This window comes from Podarcis bocagei, assembly GCF_964188305.1.
Source record: "Podarcis bocagei genome assembly, chromosome: 2".
Lineage (NCBI taxonomy): Eukaryota > Metazoa > Chordata > Lepidosauria > Squamata > Lacertidae > Podarcis > Podarcis bocagei.
In genome coordinates this window covers 104,404,509-104,418,442 of record NC_138126.1, presented here as the reverse complement: position 1 = coordinate 104,418,442, position 13,934 = coordinate 104,404,509, and the positions used below count along the sequence as shown (strand labels likewise).

At 45.6% G+C, this 13,934-nt stretch overlaps 1 protein-coding gene across 2 annotated transcripts in view; it reads left to right on the top strand.

The window, feature by feature from the left end:
* The window catches only part of SLC38A10 (solute carrier family 38 member 10), an 81,718-nt gene that overhangs the window by 10,428 nt on the left and 57,356 nt on the right, over positions 1-13,934 (top strand). For both annotated transcript variants that reach the window (XM_081180856.1, XM_081180855.1), the window contains exons 2-5: positions 251-368; positions 7,169-7,214; positions 9,888-9,981; positions 11,503-11,646. In XM_081180856.1, the coding sequence (XP_081036982.1) occupies positions 251-368; positions 7,169-7,214; positions 9,888-9,981; positions 11,503-11,646 (402 nt within the window). The remainder of the gene's footprint in view (positions 1-250; positions 369-7,168; positions 7,215-9,887; positions 9,982-11,502; positions 11,647-13,934) is intronic.

Below are 13,934 nucleotides of genomic sequence, written 5' to 3'. Positions count from 1 at the left end.
TCTGCCATAAACTGTGTGTGTGTGAATAAAATTGAACTCGTACGTCACATTTTGGCTGACTGCTGTTCAGAGGCAGGGGATCTCCCTTAACAGACTAGTGTGTGGCTGCAAACATCCCAGGCAGCCTCTAGGTGCTATGGGACAGCAATAAGAATGCATGAAATAAGAGTTGTAGGGTGGGGGGGGGGAGAGGAGGGGGTGGTGGAGAGTGCTTATTATTCACCCAGCGCTTTTATTTCCTCCTTTCTAGTGTGGCATCTTTCTGGGAGCTCTGCTGCTTATTTTCTGCTCCTGGATGACTCATCAATCCTGTATGTTCCTAGTGAAATCGGCCAATCTCAGCAAACGCAGGACCTATCCTGGACTAGGTGAGCAAGGTCTACTGGGGGCAAGGGTGATTTTATGCCTTGCTTTTTACTCCCATCTTCCTAATTTACGGCACTCATACTGTTGCAGCTGAATTATTCACAGTATTCCAGGGTAGCCTTGTTTCTCTCCTCCTTTCTGTAATAGCAGCTGGTAGCAGAAACGTTTAACTCTTCGAAGATGACGCCAAACTGCTTTGACTGCACAATCCAGGAAGATAATGGTGCAAACGTGTGCTCTTAAGGGAGAGAGCTGGCATGACGGGTGTCTCTGGAATAAGTTATTGGTCTCTTCCCAAAAACCACTCACTTTCCCTGCCCAGCATGCTGCCGAGGACATTGGGTTCTGCCAGTAGAAAGCCTGGCATGGACTGTGGGCTCCTTGGATCGTGTGCTTGCGGCAGCACAACGGGGAGGTCAGGGGAAACAGTGTACAAAGTTCTAAGCAGCCAAGAAAACCGAAACATCTGCAAGATTCATGTGTGGGTTTCTGGCAAGGCCCGCCAGCCCTCTTCCTCATAGCTTGTCTGCTGTGCCTTGGCGCCAGGATCTCCATCTATTTTTGACCTCTCCTCCGATTCCCAAGGATTTGGGTGGGGGAGGAGATGCTCGGAGAGGGCTGAGGATTTAAGCCTTTCTGATTGGTATGTGTCGTCTTGTTGGAAAACAAAGCTGGGTAGAATAGCCCCTCTTGGGCTTTCTTAAAAGCGGCTGCTCCAGGAACAGAAACTCTGCCATACCCCATTCTAAGTTTGCCTCTTGCAGAGGTGGGATTTGTCCCTCGGGGTGGCAGAGGTGAAAGACTCTCATGGCAGGACATGCTGTTTTCTGCCCTCCCACAGCCATAACCCCATCTTGCGTTTCCTGAGTTGCCTCTTGGGGAGCCAGAGTGGGGAATTGGCTGGTCTCCCTGCCTGCAAAGGATTTAAAGAAATGTGCAGTCTCCTTAGTGACTGTTGACAGATGGATACCCTCAGTTCCTCTGTTGCCTGAGGCTCCTTCATTTAGCTGCGTAGCACAGCCACTGCAAAATATGTCTATTGGTAACAACAGAAATTAGAAAACTCGTGTAGTCCTGAAGGTTAAAGCCTTTCTACAAAAGATATGCTTTATTATAACTGCTCTCGCTCTCTCTCTCTCTTTTGGCAGGGTAGGGTTAAGGAGGCGAAAAGAACGGGGAGTCAGACATAGCTCTTTCTCCCTCTCGCCAGATGCCCGCAGTCCTTGATTTCCCCCTTCTGTGTTACAATAAGTCTTTGTACACTCCTCCTACTTTGCCTGAATACAGAGTCCTCTTCACCTTGGAGTGTCTCCCAGGAAGAAGAGGTTCCCTTCCCTTTCAAAAAAAAAACAAACCAAAAAAACTAAGCAGCTTAGATACACAGAAGGGCTAGTAAATGCTTCCAAACTTTTTGGCACACAAACATTGCTGCGGAAAGAAATGGCTTCCCTTTTCTGCCCGCCTTTGCCCTGGGAGAGATGCCATCAGCCCAGAGCAAGGGAGAGTGCCTGGGAAAAAGGCATCCTCTGCCCCGGGGAAGGCTGGGCCACAGTCATCCTAATGCATCAAGGTTGAGCAGCTACACACAGCAGCCTTTGTCGCTGGCTTTCTTCTACACCGGTCCAGCTGCAAGAGATCCTGGCAGAGCCCACGCCGATTCTGTGGGAGGCTTTGGCAGCTTTGAGGGACGCAGGAAAGTTTTACAAATCAACTTAATCTAAGCAGTGTCTTCCGGAAGAGCATTCAAAGCCTTGGCTACAAAAGCCAAAGTGGCAGAGGAACAATAGGAATAAACACCTCTAAATGTTGTTTGGGAGCGAGAGACGGGGTGGGCAGAGGAACGCTAGATGTCTGTCAAGTCCGGCAAATCAATAGCATTTGTCTCTGAGAAACGAAGCAGCAATGTTGTCCCCGTTTTTAAATTATATACTATTGTTTGTGGCTATAATTTTTCTCGGGCTTTTATAGGATCGTTTAAAGCAAAGGAGCTAATGCTTTTCACTCAGAATTGTTTATTTTCTTGATGTAGATGGTAGAAGTAATTCCACGGAAAGGACTTAAGTACGGCCTCACTTGGTCTCGTTGTGCCCCATCTATGTAAGCTTCAGGGATGCTGGTGTTGGGAGGACAGCTCTTGTCTCTGCTGCCTCCCACAAAAGGGATTCGCTTTATATTTCAATTTTATTTAAAACCTTATATTAAATTTGTAATGATAATGAATAAGCTTACTTTTCTCAAGTGTGCTCTGGAGTGTCTACAAACAAATTTCGAGACACACACACACACACACACAGTCGTACCTTGGTTGATGAATGCCTTGCGACTCAAATGTTTTGGCTCCCAAAAGCCGCAGACCCGGAAGTGAGTGTTCTGGTTTCGAATGTTTTTTGGAACCCGGACGTCCAACACGGCTTTCTCGGCTTCCGATTGGCTGCAGCAGCTTCCTGCAGCCAATCGGAAGCCGCGTCTTGGTTTCCAAACGTTTTGGAAGTCTAACAGACTTCTGGAATGGATTCCGTTTGATTTCTGAGGTACCTCTGTATATATAAAATCTTTATTACATATTTGGAATAATACTATGCACGACTGTAGTATTCTGTATTCTGGGACACTCCTACCCCAATATTATGTAGTAGTAATAAATTGGGAAATACACTAATATCTGCTTGATGCCCTTGAGTTAGGCAGGGTAAAATATTTAAATACACAAGACTATAGGTAAAAATATTTCATCCACTGCTATTCTCTATTGGTTGTTGGGCTACTGAAACATTACACAAGAATTCAGATACAGTGGTACCTCGGGTTAAGTACTTAATTCGTTCTGGAGGTCCGTTCTTAACCTGAAACTGTTCTTAACCTGAAGCACCACTTTAGCTAATGGGGCCTCCCGCTGCTGCCACACCGCCGGAGCACCATTTCTGTTCTCATCCTGAAGCAAAGTTCTTAACCCGAGGTACTATTTCTAGGTTAGCGGAGTCTGTAACCTGAAGCATATTTAACCTGAAGCATATGTAACCCAAGGTACCACTGTATCCACAAAGTTTGCAAAGTTAAGAGAGGAGATGTAATCCCAACTCCTGAAGGAGGGTACTGGGTGGACACTTGATTGTTGTTCTAACTAGTACAGGATCTTGGCTGAAAGCCATTTTGTCTGCATACTTAAGTGTGTATGAAGGTGTACTGGGTCTCACATTGTTCTCTGTAAGAATGTTGTGTGCGCTGGTTTCATTTTCATAAACATTCAGACATGGATGAGACCTGTAGACAGAAGCTGAGGTCAGTTTGTGTGTCTTGCAAGCACCTATGACCGAATTCCCCCTCCATACAGAAAATAAATTCCCTCTGTGTAGAAAACTAGCATAGAGCTAGCTAGGACCTTTCCCCCTGATGTTCTAGTTTTCTGCATGAAGGGAATATTTTATATGGAATTATGGAAAAGCATCCCATCACTTGAGCCCTGTCCTTCAGCCAACGCCCAGATTTATTTATTTTTTCATCTGTTTAATTAGACTAGAGAGTGGGACTGGCTGTTCATAAATGGATGACATGCTCACAACCACTGTGGAAAGTAGAGTATCTCCCATTTGGATCCTGCATACATATAAATACATATTTATAGGTTTAATTTATCTGATATCCCTTTAATAATCCGTCTCAACATAGGAAATCTAAAACATCTACTCATTGCCTCATTTTAGAACACCCAAAGACACTGATAGTTTAGTATCTTAGGCCTATACCTCAGCCATATAGGAACTGATATCAGTCTTGAAACATTTCCGTATCTATCATTATATAAATTAGAGAGCTGGTTTGATTTAGTAGATAGAACATCTGGTCTTGGATCTAGAGGGCCCAAATCCCGATTCTGGATCTGCAACGGATTTATTAAACGGCCTTGGGCAAGTTACTTGTCTCAGCCTTCATTCCTCATTTGTAAGGTGAGAATAATGTCCTTTTTCTTGAGGAGGAGTGTAATAAGGATTGTCAAGTCCTTTGTAATACTAAAGGACTGCATAACAATAATATATAACGTAATGAGGTTATTTCGCTTTCTGCTAGCTTTCCCTTCGCTCCCAGGTGCACACCTTAATTTTAACCCTAATTAACTAGAATCCACCTAAGAGGCCTAATGCAAAATCGCAAGACGGTTCTCTTCAATGTCACTTTTCCTTCTACACGGGCACAAAAGTTCAGTGTTTGACAGAATCCTTCTGTTTACAAAGCGCTCCACTTTTCCACTGACTCATTCTCCACCTCCCCCAACCCCCTACTGTTTGGGTTTGCTTTTCTGTTTGGTGGGGGGGGGCGCTTGTTGCTTCACATGCTGTTTTTACCCCTGCCGGTACATAGTCAGTTGTCTTCTGACACTGATGACATGCCAGATTAAAATATGAAATGCTGATGGGGCTGCCTGCGCATAGATGAATGAGATTCATTTGCAAACTTAAATTTTCAGCCTGCTTTATTGCTTAAAACGTAAGCCCAGGTATCTATGTTTCTTTTCCCTGCAAAAAAGCCATTTATTCCCATATACCGGTGGGAAAGTGAGTTATAAATAACTTCTCCCACCAGTGGTCTTCTCATGTGAGCAGTGCCTGAGAAAATGCTTGTGGAAGATCGCAGTGGCTCCTTCTGTAAAAGGGGTGTGCTGGAAACAAGAAATCTGTTTTCACAGAAGTAGCCACTGCTGTCTTGTGCAAGGATGTCAGCACTCAGCATGCAAATGAACCGCTTTTGCAAGCAGTCCCCCCCCCCCCCATATATTGGTCAGCTCAGGTAGTGCATGGACCAACTCTCAGTGAATGTGACTTTTACAAAACTCTCTGCTGAGCGAATGGCTGAGCTGGCATTTGGATCCAGTATTCCTCAGTCCATTTTTGCAGTTATTTCAAGGCCTGTTCTCTAATGCTCATCAAGGAAGAGTTCCTCTTGTGGGCTGCCTCTGCCAGTTCTTTGGCGGTAAAAGGTAAAGGTAAAGGTACCCCTGCCCGTACGGGCCAGTCTTGACAGACTCTAGGGTTGTGCGCTCATCTCACTCTAGAGGCCGGGAGCCAGCGCTGTCCGCAGACACTTCCGGGTCACGTGGCCAGCGTGACAAAGCTGCTCTGGCGAGCCAGCGCAGCACACGGAAACGCCGTTTACCTTCCCGCTAGTAAGTGGTCCCTATTTATCTACTTGCACCCGAGGGTGCTTTCGAACTGCTAGGTTGGCAGGCACTGGGACCGAGCAATGGGAGCACACCCCACCGCGGGGATTTGTCCCGCGTCTTTGGCGGTAGTTGGGCACAATTTCTTACCGGGATTCTTAAGGGTAGCTCAGTCCGTAGAGCACGAGACTCTTAATCTCAGGGTTGTGGTTTCGAGCCCCACATTGGACATAAGATTCCTGCATTGCAGGGGGCTGGACTAAATTGAGTCCCTTCCAACTCTGATTCTGTAGGCAGAAAAGAAAAAATCGCAAGCACTTTCCTCAGACCTGGCCAGAGGATGTGGGCTGTGAAATTAGAGCAGTTAATAGCAGCCCAAAGTAAAAAGGAGAACACCTTGGTAACCAAACTTCCTGCTCTTAGATCCAGGTGGTTGGAGCCAGCCAAGCAACCTGTCTCTTGTAGCTAGGTTGGGCTTGCTTCAAAGGGAGCTTTTGAAAGAAATTTGAGGGAAGTGTTTTCCCCCTCCTTCCCCACCTCTGAGGTATCTTGAGCCTTCATTCCTCAGTTGCTTGACTCAACAGATGGATCCCAAGTCTGTTGTTTAATTGATCCATTTTAATTGAAAATCTGCTTTAAAAATCAATCAAATCAATCTAGCTTTATCTTTGGGCCTTCCATTGGAGAAGGATACACCCTTTCTGTTGTCCTTATCCCTTATTTTATTACATCCTTGCGCTTGGGCGGCTGATCCTTTTTTTCTTTTCTTTTCTTTTTTTGCTGTTTTTGTATGTGCAGATTTCACCAAGAAAACATTCACATTGTGCGAGCCGAGGGGCTGAAAGCCCTGTTGCCTTCTGTAAATATTTCACATGAATGTGTGGCATTAGTAAGAGGCCCTGGTTAAAAAAGGTTCTCTCCCTCAGAACCGGAGGTGGCAATTTCCCTCTTATCCCCATAGTAAAACGCCTTTTGAAAATACAAGCTGAGCTTTCCAGAGGAACGGTGATTTCAAGGATGCCGGTTGCTTTGTGCTGCGAGTGGTGACCAGTGTATGAAATGAAAAAGAAATCTCTTGGTCAAATCCCTTTGGTGTGGGTTGTGAATCATGGATATTCTCAGGGTGGCTGCACATTCTGGGCACCATCTCAATCCTCCCATCAGCGACACAAAGTGGTTCAGTCATAATCGAGAGGGAAGGAATAAAAATGGGGACTTGATTGAAATTTTGCACTGCAGTAACTTTTTGCCACACAGTCTCTCATGCTCACATATTTTCTTTTTCCGCTCTGACTTTCTTCTTCTAATAGTTGCCATGTGTAACTCCTATTTAGTGCTGTTGAGTTTTTGGGGTTTTTTGTGGGTGAGGGGGGGAGGGAGGGAAGAACCTGCTTTGAATCTTCCCCCCAAATTTGTTTTTATGTGGCTTCAGATTTGTGAATGGTATGCCAAGGCGTGGGGTGGGGGGCTGTCCCAGAGTGGCGGTGGGATAGAAGAAAACTAACTCTGAAATACAAAACTAGCAAAGCCCTGCCTCTTGAATAGCCTCTGGTGGCTGTTGTTCCTTTAAAAAAAAATGCCACGTTTTGAACATATGTTTGAATAATTGTGACGATGATGTGTGTGTTTTCCTCCCCCTTTTCTTTCTAGCCTTCCATGCCTATGGAAAACTTGGGAAAATGCTTGTGGAAACCAGGTAACTTTCTTTTTTGCCCCACTCCCCTCTTCAAAATTCCAGTCTTTGAAATTATCTATATTTAGTTTAAATTATCAGTTCTGATCCCTTCAAGCCTGGTGTTCCATTTATTGTTTTTGGGCCTTTCTGCTTCTCTTGGCTAATTCCAGCCTCTCTCTTAGGGAACGTGACAGTATTTGCTCATATTGGTCCAACCTGTAGGGCAGGGGTGAAGAATCCTCTTCCCCTCCTGATGTTAGCTGAACTTCCAATTCCTATCATCCCTGAAAATTGGCCAAGCTGGCTGAGGCTGCTGGGAATCGGGAGCCCAACAGCTGGAGGGCCACAAATGTCCCACCACTGCACCTGGGATGGGCATTTCTAAGCACAGATTTCTCTTCTCAAACATCTTCCCAGCGTTCTGGACTCTCCAGCAATAGGTACTTATTGCTTAAGATCCAGATGACTGCCATAATTATTTAGGCAGAAAAGTGTGGAGGGTGTTGTGCACATTTGAAGCTTTGAACAAAACATTGCAGTGCTCCTGTTAGGTAAAAGTAATTTTAAACCCATCTGAATACGCAATTGGCCATTTCAACAACAACATGGTATGTATACAGCTGTTTCCTCGCATTCTTGTGGGCGAGACCCTACAGAATTAGAAGTATCCGTTATAATTTTGCTTCCAACTCCCGCAGATTTTATTAGTTAAGGTGGCTGGAGTAAATGGCTTGGTGTTGCAGTCCCAGCATTCTCAAGCTGGAGGTGATGGGGTCCATTTGCTTTGTTAGGAGGGTTGGGCTGCCCACCCCATTACGAATCACATATGATGACTTGGCTTTTCACACAGGGGAGAGCTGCTCAACGCTCCGGCTTTGGACTTGTCCATTATTCAGTAGGCATGGCTTTTTATCCTGCCTGTGATTATATCCCCCTCGGTAGAGCCAGGATGTCACTAGGTCATATTAGCAAATTAGCTAACAATAATAATGACACAATGCCACTGTCATTGTTCAGAGGTCTTTGCTTCATCTAACCAAAACTTTTCTCCTATAAAGGTAGATGTTGCTCACTACATCTTTAGCCTTGGTTTGCCCCAGAGTTTAAACTGTGGAAGAGAAACCTAGGGAAGCCTTCTGACTTGTCTTCTCCTGCAACTGTGGACGTGTGTCCCTAACGCAGTAAAAAGAGGGGCTCTGCAGACAGATCAGGCTGTAATTTGAGCGCTAGTGGCATCACCAAGTTGCTTTTTATGATGGAGGTTCTCAAAGTGGGAATCCGTTGGCATGCTGGACAGTCATGTGATCCTGGCTGTCTTCCTTATTCCCAGCTGCTAAACTGCTTTGAGAGGTGACTAAAAATATTCTCAGCGCTTCGTTTGCCATTGCTTTTCTATGTGAGCAATCTCTGTAATTGCTGTGGGGATGTTATACGATCGGAAATGGGAGGGGAAGTGGTCCGTGCCGCTGAGAAAGGGAACAGGGCACGGGTTCCCAGGATGATCACTTAATTAAAACGCCCAACCTCCTCAGGGAGGGGGTGAAGCCCAGCCCACTCTGTGGAGAGTGGGGCTTCTAGCTTGGTTCCTCCCACCCCCGACTGTGTGTGATGCTACACTTGCTCACACCCTCTGAAAGTGTGTAAGTGAATAATAGCTCCTTTTAAAGCACACTCCCAAAGTAGAGGTTCCATTCCTGGCTCTGGAAAGGCAGTTAAATTAACATGCCTGCACGAGGAGGTTAAAGCCTCCTCGAGTTGTATCGCTGCTAAGGTGTCTCCTTTATTAGTGTCTCATAAAGCCGACGCCCCGCACCTCCACTATGGCCCTTCCCATAGCCTGACATTATTTCATAAAACAGTTGCGTGACATGAAAGCAGCTGCACAAAAGAAAAGCGTGCATGCTTTTTAAAATGTCGACCTGCAAATTCTCCATTCTCTTCCGGTGGAGCAAAGTTTGCCATTATGCACAAAGTGTGAAATGGGACTGTTCGGGCTTCACCTGCGCTACTAATCAAAATGTGCCACGTGAGACTGGCTTTAGGACGCGTTTAATTTGGAGCTTATGAAAAGTTAGGGAAGCAGCTTCGACAATGTGCTCTAGACCATGTGGCTTACATGTAAGATCCTCTGTGACTTTCTTGGGTTCTTTAGAGCAATACTCACCATTAGGATCATGCTGTATGTGCAGGTAGGTCTGTTTTTACTACGTAGACTGCTAGCAGTAATGTCAATGCATTCCGAAACATGGCACTATTATGGCTCACTAATAAATTTGGCCCGTCTGGAGTCCCATCGTGTCTCAGCGGCTGCTTGTTTCACTTTACAGGCCTAGGCTGCCTTTCTTAGACTGTGCCTCTGGTGATAGCAGATGTGGACGTCTTCGTTTGGATTCGAAGTTGGTGTCAACCATATTTCTGTCGTTTTGTGTTTGCTCACTGCCTGCGTTAAGGAGCATGAAGCTCAGGCACCTGATATACAGAATCAATGCTTCTCCTGAAGCTGTCCTTTTAGTGAGGTGGTGGGAAATTCACAGCAAAGGTGTCTAGGGCATCAGTAGTGGATGATGTTACTGTTCACAGTGTTTGAGTGCTGATCGAATGCAGCCGTTAGCACATACCTGGCATGTAATAAGGGCTGCATTCCAAGGGAACACTCTACTTTGGAGTGACCTGCCCATTTTTGTGCTCTTGCAGTATGATTGGACTGATGCTAGGAACCTGCATCGCTTTCTACGTTGTTATTGGAGACTTGGGATCCAACTTCTTTGCCCGGTTGTTCGGGCTCCAGGTAAGCTTGCTTCGTATTGACCTTATCACCAGCAATTCAGAACATTTCCCCTTTCCTGTTGTTCTGCGTAAGTTTTTGCTTTTGAATGCGTCCTGCCTGAACAGTATTATTGTGATGCATCCAAGCATCTCTCCAGCCTGCTGTTTTCAAAGTTAGTAGCAAGCACTGAAGCCACAGAGCACTTTGTCCCATAACAGCCTGATCCAAGGCAAACTTAACTCCCACATAGAAGTCCAAGGGTCAGCCCCAAATGGATATTCTGCAAGTGTTCGGTTTCCTGCGTGTTTCCTTTAGTTTATTAGTAAGACTACCTCTTTCTGTTTATATAGTAGCTACACTTATGTTCAGATCCAGAAACATTTATTGCATTAGTCCATGGACCCCAGTAGAATGGACTTAGGTGTTTGCACCCCCGCATCCCCGCCGTTGTAGTGTTTTGATTTTCTCATCTTGTTTGTGAAGTGTTTTGACTTGGTAGTGATGTGAAGCAAGACTAGGCAGAGCTGGACCTGTTACGCTGACGCTGTCGACAAAAACCCTGGAGATAGCAATGCTAAAGGACCGTAGGGGAAGTCTGTGGCAGACCTGGGGGGTCCAGCACTTTGGAGAACTGAACAATACTTCAGGGCTATAGTGTAAGCCTTAGGATGTACCCGGTTGGTTTGTTAATCTCAAAGCTCCAAAAAGGGATCCACAACTGGATTGTGAATTCCCTGGCAAACCGGGTCAAGAAAGTGCAAGCACTGATAGCATATCTGCTGTTTGCCTTTTCGACAGAGGAACAGTTGAATTCCCCTTGGGGAAATAGGGACCAGAGAACAATCCCTAGGGGCAGGGGCAGGCCAGAAAAGCTAAATGGACATTCAGTAGTGTTTTGGCACGGTTTTTATCTGCTCCGGCCTGATGTAGTTAAGCTCTGATTAAGGAGCCGAGAAGTTTAAAAGATGCGTCATAAGCAAAGCCAAATTAGGTATTAAATATTTCTAGGCATTTCCAAACCTCCCGCTACAATAAATACCAAAAAGCTGCCGGTTAATTTTCTGGGTCAGAATTTCCAAGACTTCCATCTCTTCCTTCATTTCCACCCCCCCTTCCCCTTTCTGCAGCAAGGTTAGTTTTCATTTTATTTGCTGGAAGTACATAAAAGATATTCAAATAGGTTGCGTTCGGATTACCATTTAAAACAGCCAACAAGCTTTCGCTTTTAAAGTGGGGCTCGCTAAGAGCTTCGTAGAGCAACAGTGGCACCAAGTGACTATGTAAGTTAATCACAGAACGCCCTGTGGGAAGCGGCTTTTCCTAGCAAGCCGGCGTTTCCTTGCCTTTCCTTTGCTTTTGGAGTGAATCTTAATCTTGGTGTATTGTGGGTGGGGAAGGCATTCAGTCTTGCTGTGTCTTATATTGTGTGTGTATATGTTGTGTTTACGTATGCATGGTTTATATATAATTTGCTGGGCATCTGCCCCATTCCCCCAGAGATCCTTTTGGATCTTCTCATTGCAACTCTTCCTCATCTTCCAGGTGAGCGGCTGGTTCCGGATTGTCCTGCTCTTCATCATCTCCCTCTGCATCGTGCTCCCGCTGAGTCTCCAGAGGAACATGATGGCTTCCATACAGTCCTTCAGTGCCATGGCTCTGATCTTCTACACGGTGTTTATGTTTGTGGTCAGTATTAATGACTGGGAGGCTTTTGTTTTCCTCCGTGGCTGGTGGTTAATTCATCTTAGGGAAACCGCAATACAAATTTCAAGTTCCACGGTGTCCCAAGCTTTCCTCGTGGGTGGGCTCTCGGAGGACATTCAAATGGATGCCAGGTCTGCCTGTTGGCAGGAGCTCATAGGCTCGGGGTTTCGATTTGAAAGGCTTTCTGTATTTAATGTTACTGGCACTGCTGGGTAGAGGGCGACCATTACCCGTAACAGAGAGGCCGCTTGCTGTCCTATGTGGCCACAGACTTGGGAATGTGTCTTCTATATACTACTTAATGCTACACATTTTTCCAGGGAGATCATGCCACGTCCCCAGCTTCTAGCGATTCAGCACATTTTATATACCACAGTGCACTATGGGCTCTTAGGCCACACAGATTGCAGAAGAATCCCTTGATTAATTTCCTCGCTTTCTCTCACAGAGTGTATATTCTCAGGGTTCGCTTGTTGAGGGTTTGGCAGGCCCTCATGCCCTGAGCCAGTTGTCAAATTCTCCTGAAACAGGCATTCTGCCTCGGCCTCTATACCCACATCACATCTAATGGCGGTCCTAGGTTTTTCTCACTTCCCCCCACAAACTTTCCAGCCACAGTGCTTCTATTTGGGAGATAAAAAACATGTCTTCTTAGGCCACATTCTAGAAATAGCATATAAAGTTGTGCAAACTCTTTAAGATGCTGAATGAAAGCGGCTAGTTTGGTGGCGAGGTGGGGAGCTTGTGGCCCTCTAGATGTTGCTGGACTCAAGCTTCCATCATTCCCAACCATTGGCCAAACCGGCTGGGGCTTATGGGAGCTGGAGTCCCAACTCCATCCGCAAGGCCACTGGTCCCCCATCCCTGGGATACTTGGTACCATGTAACAAAGCTGGTGATGTTCGTGTAAAGATGCAAAAATATTCATGAACTGTTGCAATAAACATAATGCATACACCATGGGTAGGCAAACTAAGGCCCAGGGGCTGGATCTGGCCCAATCGCCTTCTAAATCTGGCCCGCGGACGGTCCATGTTTTTACATGAGTAGAATGTGTCCTTTTATTTGAAATGCATCTCTGGGTTATTTGTGGGGCCTGCCTGGTGTTTTATACATGAGCAGAATGTGTCCTTTTATTTGAAATGCATCTCTGGGTTATTTGTGGGGCCTGCCTGGTGTTTTATACATGAGCAGAATGTGTCCTTTTATTTAAAATGCATCTCTGGGTTATTTGTGGGGCCTGCCTGGTGTTTTTTACATTTATTCCCTCCCCCCCCCAAAAAAAATATAGTCCGGCCCACCACAAGGTCTGAGGGACAGTGGACCGGCCCCCTGCTGAAAAAGTTTGCTGACCCCTAGCATACACCAGTGCTACTTCACATGGTGCTTTACAAAGTTTCGTAAGTGTGCATGCATGAGTGTGTATTTATCTCTATTTACACACATATATCTCACACACATACGGAGAGAGGTCCCTGCCTTCATAGAGCTTACCTTCTGAAACCGTGAAGAAAGACAACCAAAGCAGGGAGAGAGGCCAGGATAACAAGGGGTAAATGTGACAAATACAGATTGTACATACTTAAATTTGGAACTGGAAATGAGGACTAAAGGGGTTAATCAAAAGCCCTTATAGAAAAGAACGATTCCAAAGGAGGAAAGAGAGATGGCACATGTCTCAGGAAGGAGTTCCACACACAGAGAGGGACAGCTAAGGAGAATAGATGAGTCGTGTTAGAGAGCAGAAGATGTTTTGGAGGCTGAGGATGATAGAGCTGGAGGAGCTGAAGATTACAAGAAGGGTAGGGTAGGAAAGGGGACCCAAAAGATACCATGGGACAAAGCCTCAGAGAACTTTAAAGCTGAGGCCAGGAGTTTGTCCTGAATATGGGAAAGGGATGGGATGCCAGTGAAAAGTTTGAGTAGCGTACAAAGCATCCGTTTGATGGCAGAATCGGTGGAGAGTAAGCCTCAGTTCTCTTGCCACCCTTTCTGTGTGTAGTAGACCAGTATAAAGTAAGCATCACATAAGCGGCACACAAAACACTAAAAAACCATTCTACGTTCTAAATCTTATATTAATAATCCCAAAATTGAGAGAGCTATGTACAAGATCCACTACAGAAGCCAGAAACAGAAAACTCATTCAAATTGTGTCCAAAGGAAGATTCAGTCCTTAAAGGTTCCTTTAGCCAGGCTCCTGTAGATATTCACAAAGTTAAGTTGGATCAAACGGTGATGTCGGTGATGCTACGCACAAGAATTAGCCA